Raw genomic sequence first — 18,421 nt, 5'->3', positions numbered from 1 at the left:
AAGTTTACCTAACGTACAAAAATACCAGTGTAAATACTTCCAAGTAAAAATCCTAAACCTTCTGGACTTTGCATACTTGGGCACCAAACAGATGTCCTCCCATTATTCCTTTGTAAATTGTTCTTCTAGTCTCTTCTCAATCTTTTCTAACTGCCTCCGACTAATTTCTACAGTTATCACTCAGTATACAAGTCATATTAATTACCCCTTTTTAGCAGCAGCTTTGCTCTACACTACTAAAAAATTGTATCAGACTTGGTCTTTCACTCAGCACCCCTATCCCTTTCTTTATGACTAGATGCTGATCAATCCCTGGTAAGATAGTCTATAACCCGCAGTCCAAACTTGCTTGACCTCATCACACTAGATTACCTTTCTCTTAGTTATTTGTTCCCAGTACCTTGATTCTTTTGCCAGTTTTGGTAAAAATATCTTAACTAAACCAACATGGGAATGGATATAGAATACTTTCTGCAACTTTATGAAAATTCTGCATGCTTGTTGTTATTCTCCTTAAGGATCTGCATCAAAAATTCTATTCTTTATTTTTTTTTGAACCCCCCCCCCCCATTTCATCAGCAACTATTTCTATCTTGGTTTATAACCTTCTGATTGAGATATGTGAATGAGCCTTAACTGCTTAGCTGTAAAGTAGCCATTCAAATCACGTAATTCAAAGCCACCTTGTTTTGTGGGAAGGATCAACGTATCCCCCCCCCCAACTCTTTTCCTCTTCCCTTCCCAAATAAATTCCTTCAACTTTACTATTGTCCACAACTTCTCCTCTCGTTGATAAAAATATGCCCGACCTGTATATAAAAAAAAAAAAAAAGAGACACTGAAAACATTTTATTGCTTTCATCTTACCATAGATAAGAGCTTCCAGTTACTCAGCTTTTGTATTATCTTCTGTTTAGTCTCTCCCCCTAAATCCTTAGCTGCTGTAACAGAACCCTTTATTCTATTCACCTAAATATTTCATCTTGCGTCTCATAAACATGGGTATTGCTGAACCAATTTATATGTGGGTAACACAGTTTACTGTTATAGCCTTTGTTTTACCTTCATTCATTTTATATCCTGAAAAAACATGAAAACTGTCTCAAAATATTCCACAAAACTGAAATGCCACTTTCTGGGTTTACCAAGTACAAAAATATTATCCGACAATAAAGCTAACTTTTCTTAGGATCATAGGAAGTTACTAGGCTATTGGCCCTGTGTCCCTTATAACCCTACCCAAGAGTTTAGCCCATGTTTAGACAATTCAGAACGCAATGCCCCTGTCCAGCAGGGACACAGGTGGAATCCCATGGGTGTATTTTCTGTTTCCCAGCCAGTTTTCCAGGTTGCGTTTAAAAAGGGAACATGAGGTACTCTGCTAGACATGGAGAGGAAGTCTATTCCACAGATGGGGGGGGGTCTCTGGGCACAAATCTGCCCCTCCAACAAGTCCAATCGATGTCACAGACCAGGTTGAGGTCACACGTGCTGATTACTCGAGTGGAACTTAACTTGTGAATGTTCCTCAGTCTCATCAAGGAGGGGTCTGAGATCACTTTGTATGCCAGAAAGAGGTCACCTTGGAGGAGACTGTATGAAACTGAGTACAGGGACAGGGCTTTTAGCCTATCTGTGTAGATTAGATGTTTGAGGCTCTGGATTCTCCCGGTGAAGAACCTCTGTGGTCTCTCCAGCTGATGCTTATACTTTGTAAGGTACATGCCAAAAGGGGCACTGTACTAAATAATGGACCTTATAAGCAAAGAATACAGGGATATTATGACCTCTCATGTCCTTGGATGAGATACCCTTGCTTATGAGGTGGCTCATGTAGAAAGCTTTCTGTAAAGCAGAAACAACCTGAATTTTGACCACCATCATACCTCTCAACCTGGAAACGTCAAAAATCTGGACAAGGCCCATGAAAAATAGGTACAAATCTGTACGCTGATTAACATAAAATGTGCATACATAATTAAGTAACCCCACCCACTCCTATAGAAATTGTGGGATACCAACTTTCAAATGCAAACTGAAGAACAGACAACCAAAATATGGCACCATAGTCCCCTTGCAGCCATTCCAGTGTCTCATTACCTGGCTTTTTCACACAATTTACCATAAACACTAATGTGTGCATACTGCTTTACTTCTACAATGATTATTTTGGTTTAATTTTTACATTTCTTAGCACAATGCACACAAACACCAATAGATATCTTCTAAACAAAGCAACACTGTCTCACAATGAAAATATACTTGGCATTAAAACTTCTCTGCCCTTGGAACTCACATTCATTGAAACAGCACTGAAACCCACACCACATCCAAAGAAAATGCATCTGGACAATGGTGGATAAAGATTACCTTTGGGCGATTTTCAAATCATAGGCCCCCGGCTTGCACACAAAACAAGAAACATACATGCATTCTTTGATACACCTTCCTGACTTTATTAAATTATTCTCCTTGTATAATACAGCACATTGGTTAGACTTAAGTTGGAGAGCATTTTAAAATGTATTGTTTAAACATTTTTCCAGTAGGCAATGAAACAAAATGTATGAACCAATAATGACAAAAGTGCCCAATTCAGAACATTTCCATCATAAAAGTCTACTTCCACACATGATACACACATTTCTCTCTCCAACAAACCCTACTGATATCACAGACCAGGTTGAGGTCATGTGTATGGATTGCTCAAGTGGAGCTTGACTTGCGGACATGCAGCAGTCCCATCAAGGTGGGATCGGAGATTGCTTTGTATGCCAGACAGAGGTCACCTCTAAGGCGTCTGTATGAAACAGACTAGAGGGATAGGGCTTTTAGCCCATCTGTGTAGGGGTAGGTGTTTGTAATGATTTGCCTGTCTTGGTATTCAAATTACGCACCTATTGCATGAAATGCCGGAGCTCTACCCCACTACGCCACGGCAGCCTCCACCTCATGCTGGCTATTCTTCAGTGCAGACCACCAGCACCACATATCTTACATGAACCTCACATTTTTACACTAAAGATTAACAGAAGTATCTGCCTTTCTTAAAGGAGTACTGAAGTGGTGGACCCCTTGACTATATTTTCCTCTCTCATCACTACCATCTGTCTTAGCTGCTAAGCAGAATGCTGAAAAATAAATAATGTTAGCATAAACAAAAAACTTATTTGTAAATGCACATTTGGTTATAAAAATCATCATCAACTACATAAACAAAAATTATATAGTCAAAGGTGCATAACAATGCCAAAGAAACAAAATACTACAGTAATTCCCGATTTGCAGTTCTCTGGTAAATCATAAGTGCAATTGGAATTCACAGACTGCTATTGAACAGTTTTGAAAGTCACAGTACTATAGCTAGTACATGCAATATCTGACAGGTCACTAGATAACTGCTAATTCCATGTTATCCCAAGCCAGGCAGATAAAAGGAGTGCTGGCCCACACGGAGGTTCATACTGAATTTATTATTAAAATTAATCCAAAAATCTGTCAATATGCATTCACTGTTGCAATGAAATGGAGCCTCTGTGCTAAGTCCGCGGTTACAGAAGCATCTTGAGTAGTGACAGGATATTCTTAATACCACAGCATTTACTATGACCACCTCTCATGTAGAGAGAGATTATTCTCTCAGTTTTTTAAAAGCAGGACAGCATACCCACAACATGGGGGCGGGGTTAGGGGGTGCAGCACACAAAGCCAAAGAAAAAAACCAAAGTTAGCACTCTGTGTTTTAGAAAGCACTAACTTTCAGTATTTAACCAAAACAAAGTACCCATCCGCCCCAAACACAGCCATTATGGTGGTTGTGAATGGCATTCTCCACATACCAACTGAATCCCATTCAGCAACCACTGCCTGACAGAGGGAAGGATCAAAGAAGTTGAAGTTGCAGTGTAAATGGATAGAAGGACCAGTATCACAAGAATGCAGGCAGTTGCTACCGACATCCCGCAGTCCAAAATGTGACAAGTAACTGATAAAGCTCCTATCACTTCGATATTTTCAGCGAAGTAACAAAAATAAAGGTAAATACTCCACAACAGTCCCTCCGGAATTGTCATCTGCACCTGTTGAACTTTATCCCTGAGCTGCAGTAACTTTCCATTCACAAATAAACAACTGTGCAAAATGAAAAACTACTTATCTTACCATTACTAAGCACGGCACAAAAAAGAAAACATCAGAAGGTTTGCCATGGTTTTAATACATTTTAGACACATGCAGCAGTTAAGTCTTCTGTTCAATAATGGCTCGCAACCAAAGATAATGTTTCTCCCAGCCTGAAAACACTAAGAATCCCACCCTTCCTTCGCAGCAGTCAGCCATGTCAAGCCAGGAATCAATGCAGCAGTGAGTCGAGTCCTCTCTGTTCAATAATGACTCGCAACCAATGCAGCAGTTTAATGGCTCCTTTCAATACCAGCAGAATGTCCGTATATCGCAAGTAGCATTCTGTTCACCCAGCCGGAATGCAAGCTCCATATTTCACACAAAATAAAGAGAGGCAACCAAAGATAATGCTGCAGTTTAATGGCTCTAACAGAGGGAACCAAAGATAATACAGCAGTCTAACAGCAGAATGCAAGCTTAGCTCCGTATATCGCAAGCAGCATTCTGTTAACTTAAGTACAGCCAAACCAAAAGATAAACGTTTCCCCGCTCTCCATTTGAACAGCCGGAATGCAAGCTCAATTCCAACAGGCTGCCCGACGGAGCTGACATCACCACGTACATGATGACATCAGCTCAAAAACTGGAAACAAAATAAAAATAAAGAAAAACTCGAAAATGAAGGGGTGCCACTCGGGAATCGTGGCACTCCATTATTTGGACCCCAAAACTCGATAAAAACAGAGTAATTTGTGACAGTTGGGAGGTATGACCACCATGTTGCATCCACCTGGATGCCCAAATCCCTCAAGACTGACTGCATGGTTAGGAAGTTATTAATGTAATAATTTATTGGGACGTCACTCTCCCCAAAGTGGATGACTATGCATTTTTTTGGTATTCAGCTTGAGGCCATGCTTCTGGCACCAGCCATTAGTCTGGGTGAGACCCTCTTGGAGGATGTCTACATCACTAGGGGAATTGACAGCGCTCAGCTTACAGTAATCTGCAAACTTTGTCAGCCATAGCCTACTGGTTTTGGCCTGCACCTCAGAAAAGTAGATCCTAAATAAAGGCCCCAGGACCGATCCCTGGGGTATGCCACTCCTTATGGGTCTACTGCTTGAGGTGGCTTCCCCTTTTTGACTAGGTGGGTACTATCAGTGAGCCAGCTTGCTACCCATCTGGTAACATACGGTTTGATGCCTAGTTGAGAGAGTTTATCTATTATGCCCGAGTGGGGAATAGTGTCGAAGGTTTTGGCCAGGTCAAGGTAGGTGGTGAGCACCATCTTCCCCTCGTCTATGGCTTTGGTGACTGTCTCAATGAAGTTGACCAAATTTAACAGACATGACCTCCCCTTGTTGAAGCCAAACTGTGTGGGATCCAGTGTTTGGAGGTTGCCATTGTCCTTGTTAATGAGATTCATGACAATCCATTCTATGGCCTTGCAGATCAGGCTAGTTAGGCTGATGGGTCTACAATTTCCCGGATCAGTGGATGCTCTACCTTTGTGCAAATGGATGACAGTGGCTGTCCTCCACTCAGCTGGGATGAAGCTGGTACTCAGGTTTTGGTTGAATAGGGCACCTAATTGTGCTGCAAGTTCCTGCCTGAGTTCATGTAGAATGCAGCCTTGGACGTTTTTGCATCCCGTGGAGGCTGTATTTTTTGCCTTTGAGAGAGCAGTGATGACCTGTCCCCTAGAGATAATGGGTGGGGGGCAGGTACAGGGGATGTTCTGATTTACTGATGTAAAATATAAAAAGTACTTATGAAGACACTTTCATGCAAAGATACAAAACATTCTCATTATGGTGGCATAATTTAGGGTAGCACAAACCTCAGCACAGTCCTCTCCCTGCCTACATTTAGACTCTAGTCGTGTTTAAATTTCTTGCTACTCTTATTCATAGTCACTAGAACTGCCTTATGCAATTTTGCTTCATGTCCTTGTCTGACCTAGCTTCTAAAAAAGGGAACCCATGTCTGATTCTCTCTCCTTAGTTACTTGCACTCCATAACTCCTTAAAATTCTGACCTATACCACAATGATTTGAGTGATCTTGATGGCCAAACATTTACTTGGCTTCCTCTCTGGAATGGGGTCTGCCTTCTTTCACTAACTGCCCACAGTGCTCTTTGTTCTTCCTCTTCCAACAGCTGCCATGTCTTCCTCAATCCCTCTCCAACTAAGATTGTCGAGTCCTATAGGTTTAATCAGTCCTTCTGATTCCCTCACCTTTGATTCCCATTGCTCAAAGGTAAGCTCATGTTCTAGACTCCCTTTTGGAAATCTTGTTACTTTGAGAACAGATACATGACAAAAATACTAATGGATATTTGGCCCTCTATCACTAGTCTGTTTTTCTATCATTCTTTTCCCACTGTGTTTATCTTACTCTCTATATTGTAATAAATACAACCAGAGTTGCATGGCTCTGAAGTATAGCTCAAGATCTGGTATTCTCAAGCTGCCTTTCAGGTGGAAAAGTCAATTTGTCCCACTGTACCATCTCCTTTTTGTTTTCCTCAAAAGCTTCCATTTGACAATCTACCAAACCTTCTCACTAGGCTAGTAGAAATATGCCTGTCCCACATAGAACCAATGGAACTAGAAACATCTTAACAGAATTCATTTCCTTCCTTCACACAAAAACGGTGCATGCCACTTTCTTATCAAATCTCTTATCCTTTGCAAAGTTTCAACCCACATATCCTTTGCTGCCTGAGGTATCAGGTTGCTGTCATGTTCCCTGGAATTTCATTTTCTGGTGACACCACAAACACAGATATTTCTGTACTAGATACGTGGCCACACAACTTAGTATGATATTTTAGATTTTACTGCACCAATTTTATATCCCACTGAATTTTTTCAAACAGTTTTATGTCTCTCTCAATGTTAGTTCATAGTGCACTAGGCTAATGGCCCTGGAGCCTTTACAAGCCTAGCCCATAGGATTAACCTGGCATTGTGCCATCTGACCTTAGTTCACAGTGCCTCTGTCGAGTAAAGCCACTGGAGTGATCCCTGGGGTGAATTTTCTATTTCCCATCCACTCATCAAGATTTCTCTTGAAAAGGGCCAGTGAGGTGCTCTGCTTGACATGTATGGAAGTCAGTTCCATAGCATGGGCAGTCTCTGGGTTACGAACCTGTCCCTCCAACAAGTTCTGTTGACTGTGGTAATGAGGTTGAGGTCTCTGGAGCATGTGGTGTGGAGGGATTGGGATTTCTTTAGATGTAGCATTTCTAACGGAGCTAGGTCAGACATGGCTTTGTAAGTCAAGTAGAGAACGCCTCTATGTAGGCAATATCACACAGAGAATAGTTGGAGTTTTTTTAGTCTGTCCATATAGGACAAATGTTTTAAGGCTTAGGATCCTCTTTGTGAGGTACTTTTGAGGCCTCTCCAGTTGTTGGATGTGTTTAGTGAGGTACATGCCAAATGGGGGCATTGTACTCAATGACTGGCCTAATGAGGGAAGAGTAGAGGGAGACAATGACCTCTTTCTTCCTGGACGCAAAACCCTTAGTAATGAGATGTGCCACAAAGAAGGACTTTCTGACCACAGTGGCAATGTGGTGGTCAAAAGAGAGGTTGCCGTCAACCTGTGTTCCCAGATCTCTTATAATGCCTTCTGTGTTCAATGGACTAACATCAATGTGGTAATTCATGGGAACTGGGTTTTTCCCAAAGGGAATGACATTTTTTGGCATTGAGCTTAATGCCATGGTTCTGACACCATTCATTCGTCTCAGTGAGGCCTTTCTGTAGCATGTCAACATCACTTGGGGAGTTAATGACAACTCCCAACTTGCAATCGTCTGCGAACTTTGTCAGCCAGAGTCCCTTCGTGTTGGCCTAGACTTCAGAGAAGTAGATAACAAACAGGAGAGGACCCAGGACCGAACCATGTGGGACTCCACTACTGACTGGTCAGCAGTCTGACTTTTAGTCAGCTACTTTCACACTGTGGGTTCTGCCTGTGAGTCAGTTTGCAACCCACCTAGTGATATAGGGATTGATGCCTAGCTTAGTGAGTTTTTCTATGATTCCTGAGTGGGGAATGGTATCAAAAAAAGTCTTGGCCAGATCAAGGTAGGCTGTATGAACTACCTTGCCTTCATCCACAGCTCTGGTGACTGACTCAAAGAAGTTGACCAAGTTGAGCAGGCATGATCTACCCTTCACAAAACCAAACTGTGTGGGATCCATACTTTGGAGATTCCCTATATCCTTGTTTATTTATCCTTGTTATGTAACTTATGTCAAAAGCAAATAGTGCTAAGTGTAGATTTTCCCCAAATGAATCCCACTTTTTGTCACAGGCTCTAGGTACAATGCAAACATGAGAGGAAAAGTGAGCAGCCCCTTCTGGTTCTTTTAGACATCTATGTGGAGTGTCAGGCCCTCCTCTAGCTTTTACTCATGCATTTGACCAATAGTACATTCCAAAGACTATCTTTGTCCATTGTTTCATTATACCAAAAGCCTCCACTGTATATTTTAGAAAGCACCCACTAACTATGTTTTTCTGTGGGTTTATTTTTGTCTAGTGCATCCCTATGGACAACTAGTGTTTTATTGATATAAAATGTATTCCTACCTTCTATATACCTACAATGACCTAAATGGATAATCTTAAATACCTTAGCTAGTCTTTTGGCAAGTATCACAAAATCCTTTTAGTCAATATTAGTATGGAAATTGGACCCTGATCTGTTAGATCTCTTCCCACTTGAGATTACCACCAAGACCACATTCGTCCTCCCTCTGAAGGTGTTGGAGCCTCTCCCCCACGTAGATGCTGTTGAACATGTCCTTCCAAGTTTTAACTATTACATCTCTTGCTGTTCCAAACCTCTATTGGTATTCCATTTAACCCGAGGGGAGGGGTTAACATATTTTGCCTCTTCATGGCTGCCATTATCTCCTCATCTCATATTAACTCCAGAAGCTTTTTCTGTCAACTTCATTTAATTTCTGTAACTTAACTAGTCACTTACATGTCACTTTGACCATCAAACTGTCATCACCTTCTAAAGTCAACCTAATATACCTATCTGAGGTGCTGAACAAATTAAAAAGTGCTCCACCCTCTGCTGCCCTAGTCACTTGTGCCATTACACATAACACAAGTCCATCCATCTAAATCAGTATACAGAAAAATCCATCCCCATCTGGCATAAATACTATGGGAAATTAAAAGAAATCTCTATGGCAGAACAACCAAATAATTAAACTCTATTTGTTTGTTTGCATCTTTCGGCTATTCCCGGTTAGGGGTCGCCACAGCGGAACTCCGGTCCGCTAATGATTGGCAGTAGAGTTTTACATGCTGGATTGCCGGGCCTAACGCACAACCTTCAATAAAGGAATGCCCATTCACGCATGTCGCCACACAGAAGACGCTCTAACTTAGAATCGAACCGGCAACATCTAACTGTGAGGCGACAATGCTACCGCAGCACCACCACCGCAGTTATAAATAATTAAACTCTATAAGAAGACAAAACATACTTGCATTAGAAGACTCCTCACCTCCCAACATAAGGTGATTAGGCAAGCCAGTAAAGAACTCAAACACACCATTAGGAAGACTAAGGCAGGATGTGAAATGCAAGTAGCCACACAGTGCAAAAATAAATTATAAGGTCTTTTTAATTATAATAGAAGCAACAACCCAACACTGCACACAGCTCCAACCAGATGGTATTACCTATTTGGATCTCAGATAAGCAGCCAGCATCCTAACTGATGTATGCAACTCCATTTTCACCCCTCCCACTTACTTCTCATGTTCTCTCCCCTCAATCACTAAATTCCTCTTCTCCCAACACTACTATGGACCAGATTATAGAAGCTTTATCCAAAACCAAAAGTAGCTCCATGTGCCCAGAAAATATACTAGGTTGTCTCCTAGTTAGCACAATGTACAGTACTGTTGAACTGTTCCTAAACCTTTTCAACCTTGGTCTTTCTACATGGTATGTACTGGTCTTCTGAAGAATTATCATGATACCACTCCACAAGGGTGCCTCCAATACAGACCCTGGCAACTATTGCTCTACTAGCTTCAACTTCATAAACAGTGTAAAACTGACAACACAACAAGCTCTCGATCATAATCAATCAATCTGGTTACGTGAAGGGAAGATTTAGTCACATTAAGCGGATTAATTTCTTTCAAAATGTAACAGACAACAACAACAATAGTAATTCCAGCATGTTCCAATTACTTTACATGGAAAAAGTCTTTGATATGATTGCCATGAAACATTATTGATAACCTCACTGATCTAAACCTAAACCCCTGTGTAAACAATTTTACAAACTTGGTCAGACAATGCGTGCCTTAACAGTGGAGGCTACCTTCTCATTTAAAAGGTAAATCACTAGTAGGATCTCTTAGAACTCTGTCCTGGGTATCATTCTCTGACATCTACTTCTCTGATGTGTGAGCAGATGTAGCAGACATGGTTAAACACATTTTCTGACAACTGTAAATGGACAATTACTGTTTACTCCCCCCACCAAAACTTATCCTCCACGGTGGACTTACAAGAACCAACACCTGGTGTACTGACCACTCCCTTAAGCTTAACTGCCAAAAACTCTTGTGTAGTTGCCTTTGGGAAGAAATCTACTCTACCAATTACCAAGTAAGTGGGACACCATCTAAGATAAACACAGTGATTAGACATGTACGTACCCTCATCAATAATAAAGTATCATGTATTCAATGGTTAGGACAGCTTCTTACCTAACACAATTACCAAAGGCAAATCCTCCAGGTCTAAGGATGTCATAATCATCCTGTATTCATCCATTGTCAAGTCACTTAGAGAATACAATGCACTGCTTCGAACATATCATTCCAAACACCCTGCTCAAATAGAAAGACTGCAGCGTTTTCCAATTTAAATAAAAAAAAGTCTAAGTAGCAAGTTCCTGTTTGCTACCAGAACAGATTAAAAACCCTTTTGTTTTTTGTTTTACACCAGTTCCTACAAAGTGAAGTCTGTCTTCATCATAGGATATAAAAGATCCTGTCCTACTAGAACTCCTCCACATTAGAAATACTTGTACTACCACTACTCACTCCAAAGACCTCAACCTTCATCGCAACAAACACCATTTGGATAGAGGTTCCACACCCAAACACTCCCCTAACTATGGAACAAGCTCCCCTTGCATCTCAAACTTTGCAACACATTGTCCTCCTTTGAGTTAAGCTTTGTTTACTGGATGGATACTCAAATGTACAACTATAGTAAGCAGTACGGCCCTTACTGAGTGGGATGACAAATCCATGCATTAAATTCTTGGTTGCATGACAAGCCTCTAGATGGTTGTTCAGGCTGCTTACCTAGTAAGTACCTATGAACAGTACAGTTGTGTAAAATCTTACCATAGCAGTAGATGTCCTTGCCTTCACGGCTGCAGTATTAATAACGTATGGGATTCCCTGCTGCAGAAACCCAACATCCAGTGAGTCTACCAAAGCCTACTGTTGCTTTAAGGTTCGCCGAATGTCACCCAAATGCTCCTTGCGTAGTGTAAAGCATAAAGGCGACGTTCAGGCATACCATCCTCAGAACTGACTGCCCTAGTAGAAACATCAGTCTAAGGAAGCCCAAGGGGTAATCTGTACATCCAGGAAGGAAAAGGACTAAGGGGATGGAGGGAGGGAGTGAATACTGCAGCAGTGAAGGCAAGGGCATCTACTGTTATAGTAAGATTTTGCACAACTGTACATTGTCCTTACATTCACTGCTGCAGTATTCATAACATATGTGAGAGTGGCAAAGCTCAAGAGGAAACGTGGGAGGAGGAAGGAGCAGAAGAGCACTAAAAGCCATGAAGAATGGCTCTAGCAAAACCAGCCCTAGCTCTAGAAATACCATCAGACTTGTAGTGTTTGGTAAAAGTATGCACAGAAGTTTAGGTAGTTGCTTCAAAAACAGAATTAATATCCAATCCCTTGAAAAAAAAAAAAACACTAAGAAGCCACAGCTCTAGCAGAATGAGCCTTTACAGAAGGAAGGCTCTTGCCATGAAAATTGTAACAAAAAGAAACAGTCTTTGAAATCTAAGGAAAAATAGTTTGCTTGAATGGGTCTAACATTATGTCAGCGAAACAGCATTACAGCAAATGCAGTTTCACCAACACTTACAGACCGATCTCTTAAAAGAGCAAAACCCCGGTTCACCGATTTTTAAATTGGTGACCCAAAAATTCACAACATACCACATCCCCCTACCTAAATATACCAACTCCAAGATCGCACTACAGTTGGGTAAAGGGCAATGTCATGGCTCAGGCCAAGGGGTTTCTTTCCCTGGGAAAGAAATCACTGACCTGAGCTTTCACTCTTTTACGAGTTCGGTCTATATGTGTCGGTGAAACGGCATTCACTGTAATGCCTTTTCACTAACATGATATAGACCCTGCTTGGATACAGCTAATCCCAAGGACTTAGGATGTAAAGAAACTGATCAGATTTTCTAGTAGCTTTAATCTTATCCAAATAAAATCTGAGTTGTCTATGCATGTCCAAAGTATGCAGCACCCTCTCACTGTCAAGACTGCGGAGAGGGAAAAAATAGGCAAATTAATAGACTGATTAAGGGAAAACTCTAACTGCCTTAGGCATAAAAGGATTAGTACACAAGGACACCTTGTTCTCATGAAATATCAAAAAAGGAGGACAAGCCATAAGGGCTTGCAACTCAAGACACCCATCTGGCAGAAGTAAGAGCTAACAAAAGAACAGTCTTCCAAGAACAATGTTGCAAGGAAGCTGAAGCAGCAGGCTCAAAAGGAGCCAGAGTCAACTTCTCCAAAACAAAATTAAGATCCCAGGGAAGAGGAACAGGATTCCTGGGAGCTCTGATATTAAGAACCCCTTTAAGAAATTGTTTAGCCACAAATCTAGAAGCTAAAGGAGGAGAAGTTAAAGGCAGACAAGCACAGTTAGCTGATAAGTGGGCATTAACAGAATAGGCCAAACCAGAATTGAGCAACTCACAAATGACAGAACCAAAAGAACATCCACAGTAAGTAGGTCCAGGTTACAAGAGACCCCAAATATAAAACCTCTTCCATTTGGATAAGCAGGATTTCCTAGTGGTAGATTTCCTGGCATCCTACAGGACCTTCAGCACATCCTCAGTTAAAAAAAAAAAAAAAAAAAAAAAAAAAAAAAGGCGTCCATGAGGAAACAAAATCCTATCACCCACAGAGTCACTTGAAGCATGGACAAGTGGGGATGGATGACAGATCCCTTATCTTGTACGAGTAAATCCACCCTATGAGGTAATCTGTGAAAACTGCACTTGGCTAGATGCAGAAGTAGAGGGAACCAGTGCTGTCACGGCCAAAAGGGAGTCACTAACACAACTTTGGGAGCATCCTGTTTAATCCTGAACAGGATTTTTGGAATGAAAGGAAGGGGAGGAAATGCATAAAGAAACACCCCTTCCAAGAAACTGAAAGGGTGTCCCCTTTCCACACCAGAGGACCTGGGACTCTAGCACAAAACAGAGGAAGTTGTCTATTCAGAGGGGAGGCAAATAGATCTACTTAAGGAGTACCCCACTGGTGGACAATGTCCAGAAATACATCCCTGTGAAGCATCCATTTGTGGGACTGAGTTAAGGACCTGCTCAGACTGTCTGCCACAATGTTCTGATCTGAAGGGATATAAACCGCTTGAAGAGTCACTTGCTACTTGACAGCAAGATCCCACAGCAGAAGTGCCAACCGGCAAAGACAAGATCTTGCTGCTCCGTTTACTGATATACCAAATCACTGTGGTATTGTCTGTGATTACCTTGAAAGGCCCCGGACAGAAGAGAGGATGGAAAGCCTGAACAGCCAGAATAAGAGCTCTCACCTCAGACTATGCTCCTTCCGTTGACAAGGCAACCACACCCCCTTTACCTTTAGAGAGCCAAAAGTTGCTCCCCATTCCATGTCTGAAGCATCTGTGAACAGTTCCTGAGAGGGGAAAAAGGTGATGAACAGGGAGGCCTGGACTCAGAGGCAACTGCTTAATTCATTAGTGAAGTTCCTTTCTGAGACAAGGAAGAAGAGGAACTACAAGAGGATGTGCATGTTGAAGCCACACTGACTTCAGAAACCACTGAAACTTTCTCATGGGAGCATCAGAATGGTGTATGCCATGAAACCCAGAGCTCTCAGAAACTCCCTGGCTGTAATGAAAACCAGAAGAAGAAGAGTTTGAAAGCAAGAAATGAGAGTTAAGGCCTTTGGAGGAGGCAGGGATACTACTACTGGCACCATCTGAATACTGCAACCCAGAAAGACATGATCCTGAGACGGAGTTGGAGAAGACTCTCTGAAGTTTATTGTAAACCCCAGGCACTGGAGGGTAATGGCAAAATGAAGACTTTGCAAAAGGATCTCTGGAGAGGATGCCAGAATCAGCAGGTTGTCTAAGTAAGGAACTATTGCATCCCTTGAAGCCTGCAAAAAGGGATCACAGGAGTGAGGCATCTGAACACCCTTGGGGGCAGTAGAAAGGCCAAAGGGTAAAGCAGAGAACTGAAAATCCCAGGAAGCAGAGAAACACAAAAAATTCCTGAAATGAGGATGGATCCGAATATGGAGACAAGTATACTTGAGATCCAAAGACATCATACAGGCCCGAGGGAACAAGACAGGAAACTGAAGGGACAACATCTGAAAAGAAGGCATCTTCAGAAAAAAAGTGTTTAGATGAGAGAGGTCTAAAATTGGTCTCCAAGTGCTCTCTTTTCTGGGCACTAGAAACTATCTTGAGTAAAACCCCTTCCCCTTTTGGGACATAGGTACCTCTTGAATACTACCCAGAGTCAAGAGATCTCAAAGAACCCCTGGGAAAAAAGTTGTTCCCCAGGAGGTTGAGGAATGCCCATAAAAGGAGGATGGCATTTCCACAAAATGAAGTACCCAGATGAATGACCGACAGAACCGAAGAATCCTGAGTGATCTGAAGCTAAAAACAGGAAGAGAAAGAGAAAGGTGAAGAGAAATAGGAATGTGGCTGGGAAAAGACGGAGAGTCATACAGCACCTGGTTTGTCAGGAAAGAAAGGCTTCTGAATCCCTGAAATCTGAGTGGCCTTAGCAGGAGGAATGCATTTGCCATTCTTTTTACCTTTAATAGAAGGCGAGATTGCCTATGAACAAAGGCTAGCTTATTGGGGTAGTTAATCTGAAATGTAGGCTCAGGAGAAACAAACACATGTTTAAACTGCTGTAAGCCCTCCCCCTTTTCCTGAAGGGACAGACAAACCAGGAGCGGATTCCCCAAACAAAGTTTTATTATCCAGAGGAGCCTCCATCAATTTAGCCTTAATATCATCAAGTAAAGGTTGAAGCCCAAGCCAAGAATACCTCATCACTGAACCAAAAGCAACAGCCCGAGAAGAGGCATCTGCTGCATCATAACTACATTTGCTAGAATGATGAACCACTTGAGAGGAAGTCCCTAGCAAGGAAAGAGCAGAAGTTTGATCCCCAGAGTCTGGAAGATCAGAAATAAGCTGACAGGCCTGAGAAAGGACAGCCAACACATACCTAGACTATGAGTCTGACAATTAATAGCCCTAAAAACTAGGGTAGCAGAAGTGTAAACCTTCTTACCCAGTCTTTCAATGGTTCTGCTGTTCTTGTAAGAAGGCAGTAACTTAGAAAGAAACAAATGAGATGACTTGTCAGAAGCACGAGACACCACACAGGGGTCAGCAGCAGGACATTTATACAAAAAGTTACAATCCTCAGACACCCTATAAAACCTATCAGGCTTCTCGGGAGCAGGGGGCAAAGAATGAGGTGCCTTACAGGCATTGGAAAAAGCATCCAACAAGGCAGTCAAAACAGGAGGGAGAGCAGCAGGTTTAGGAGATTCCATCTGCAACAACTCATAGCAACTCCTATGGATATCAGAGACCTGAGCACAATCTCACTTAAAAAAATCCATCATTCTAGAGATCGTGTCCCCAAAGGAAATTTCCTCAAAAACGAGTATCAGGACTATTAGATGCTTCCTCCTCTGATCCATAGTCCAAAAGGAGAAAGAATGAGTAGAATAAGTCAGGGATTTCTTCATCATAATCAGACTCTTCCTCAGAAGAATCCTGTTCTCTAGGCCTTTTAAGGGGAGTACAGGACTGAGGAAGAGTATGAATAGAAACCCCCAAGGTGGCTTTAATGACATTAAAGCATTAAATAACCCCTGAGTAAAGGCCTGACATCACTTTGTGGATCCCTCAGTGCAGAGAAAACAGGTTTAGTTTTTTCTTTAAGGGAACATCCGCCCTATAAAACTGAGAAGGTGCTGACCCAGGACAGCATTCGATAACTGTAGTAGGAACTTCTTCCCTAACTAAAATCTGCAGAACCTCCCTAGGCCCCTTGGAAAAAGTAGTTCCCCCTGAGCATCTGAAAGAGACATCTGCAAAGCCTCGGACATGCTGCCAGACAGACCCTCGCTGGCCTCCAACTCAGTCACGGCAGAGGAAACAAACACAGCCAGCCAAGCCTCTGGGTATGTAACAACCTCAGGAGAGACACCTAGCAGAGGCTGGGACAGGGGAAGATTCCAGTCTTACCTTTTTCACCTTCCCTAACAGCTCAACCTTGAGACAGGAAGTTCCTTCCATTGTATCTTTAGCGAGAAGCTTAAGTCGCTGGTTCTCAAAATACAAGGAAAGGGAACCCTACAAAGGGTTTTTGAGAAGAACGCCTGACAAATCAAACAAGATGCATCGCCGTGAGTAGCTCCTGGGCAAAAAAAAAAATTACTTATCGTGGTGGTCTTTATGGGGAATCTGTCTCCCACACTGCCATTTATCCTTCATGGATATTAACCCCAACAGCAACAAAAAAGCCAAGAAAAAACAAAACCCCAAAAGGGAATGAATCTGAAATGGTTCGGACTTCAGCAATAAGACGTAGCTGGTCACCAGAGAATGATGATGCATTCAACTGGCAGAAAATGGATGTAAGTGAACAGGCCGATGATCAGAAGAAGCGTTCATACTGGAGGCAAAGAAGTTCCGAGGATGGTAAGCATGAATGCCACCTTTATGCCCTATGCTATGTGAGGAGCATTTGGGTGATGTTCAATATACCTTAAAGCAACAGTAGGCTTTGGTAGACTGACCAGACGCCAGGCTTCCATGGCAGGGAAACTCATATGTTATGAATACTACAGCAATGAATGTAAGGACATCTGTAATTGGCAGATACAATTGCTGGAGGAGCCAGATGAGGACAGCTCACCCATCCTGTACTGAGGGAGGCAGTCAGCTTGGTCGTCAGGAAAGTGGATGGTGCTGCAGTAAGATGGGGATAAGATAGTGCTAGGCACTTGCATGCCTAGCAGCTCTCTGCACCAACTATGAATGCTGGATATATAGATGGATGGATGCATGCATGCAACAGCAGGTCTGCACTGCAGGCTTTATTTCAGTGGTGTGTCAGCAACTTCTCTGGGGCTGGGAAAAAATGTCTGCAGAAAAACTTTAACTCCATTGTTGAGTGGTCCAGTCCCCAGCCCTTGCCCACCTTCAGTCCCTGCCAACACTGAATAATGGCAGCAAGGAAGGATAACAATTGGTCAATATGGACAAGCTAGAAGATGGGATGCGGGATAAGAAAAATCTTACCTTGTACAATAACTTGTTTCAATTTATAATTTTTAAATTTTTGTTTGAAATCTGTTTTTTGCAGTTTACTAATATATCAAAGAGTTTACAAAATTTGATTTTTAGATTCTATACTTGATAAAATGACTTTGTTCTTGCTTGTTAAGTGTAAAATAACTACTCCTGTTACCTGATGTACTTCTGTTGTTCCTGTGCTTTCCCACTGAGTACTGTTTGCTGAGGCATGACAGTTAAGAACTCTTAAACGTCTTCTTACTAAGACCTGAAATACACATTAAAAACAGCAGTCAGATACAGTGCAACATATTACAGCATACTTCATCCCAGCAAAGACACATACTCCAGCATTTCCTTACATACCCTAAGCAAAACAGAAAGACTTATGGGCTGCACTCCATCTTACTTAGGAAATTAAAGTCTGTAGTATAAAATGCTTGTGAAGGGTAGTCTGACATACAGTAGGGAAGTGGACAGCAATTGTAACCCATTTATACTCATCTAAAGAGGAGTTACAAAACCAAACTGTTACTGACCTAAACAGAGATAAAACAAAAGCAATGCATTAGATACTTCATCTCAATATCAAAACTGTAGACAGAATTAAAACCAGCAG

General features: G+C 41.9%; 1 protein-coding gene across 3 annotated transcripts in view; it reads right to left on the bottom strand.

Moving 5' to 3' along the window:
* The window catches only part of ABCD4 (ATP binding cassette subfamily D member 4), a 1,648,172-nt gene that overhangs the window by 1,529,948 nt on the left and 99,803 nt on the right, over window positions 1-18,421 (bottom strand). For all 3 annotated transcript variants that reach the window (XM_044074118.1, XM_044074117.1, XM_044074119.1), the window contains one exon: window positions 17,978-18,070. In XM_044074118.1, the coding sequence (XP_043930053.1) occupies window positions 17,978-18,033 (56 nt within the window). In that variant the 5' untranslated portion in view covers window positions 18,034-18,070. The remainder of the gene's footprint in view (window positions 1-17,977; window positions 18,071-18,421) is intronic.

This window comes from Protopterus annectens, chromosome 6.part0, assembly GCF_019279795.1.
Source record: "Protopterus annectens isolate FY-2018-M chromosome 6.part0, PAN1.0, whole genome shotgun sequence".
Taxonomy (NCBI): Eukaryota; Metazoa; Chordata; order Ceratodontiformes; family Protopteridae; genus Protopterus; species Protopterus annectens.
Note: the sequence above shows the minus strand (reverse complement) of the source record. Positions and strands in the feature narration are given on the sequence as shown.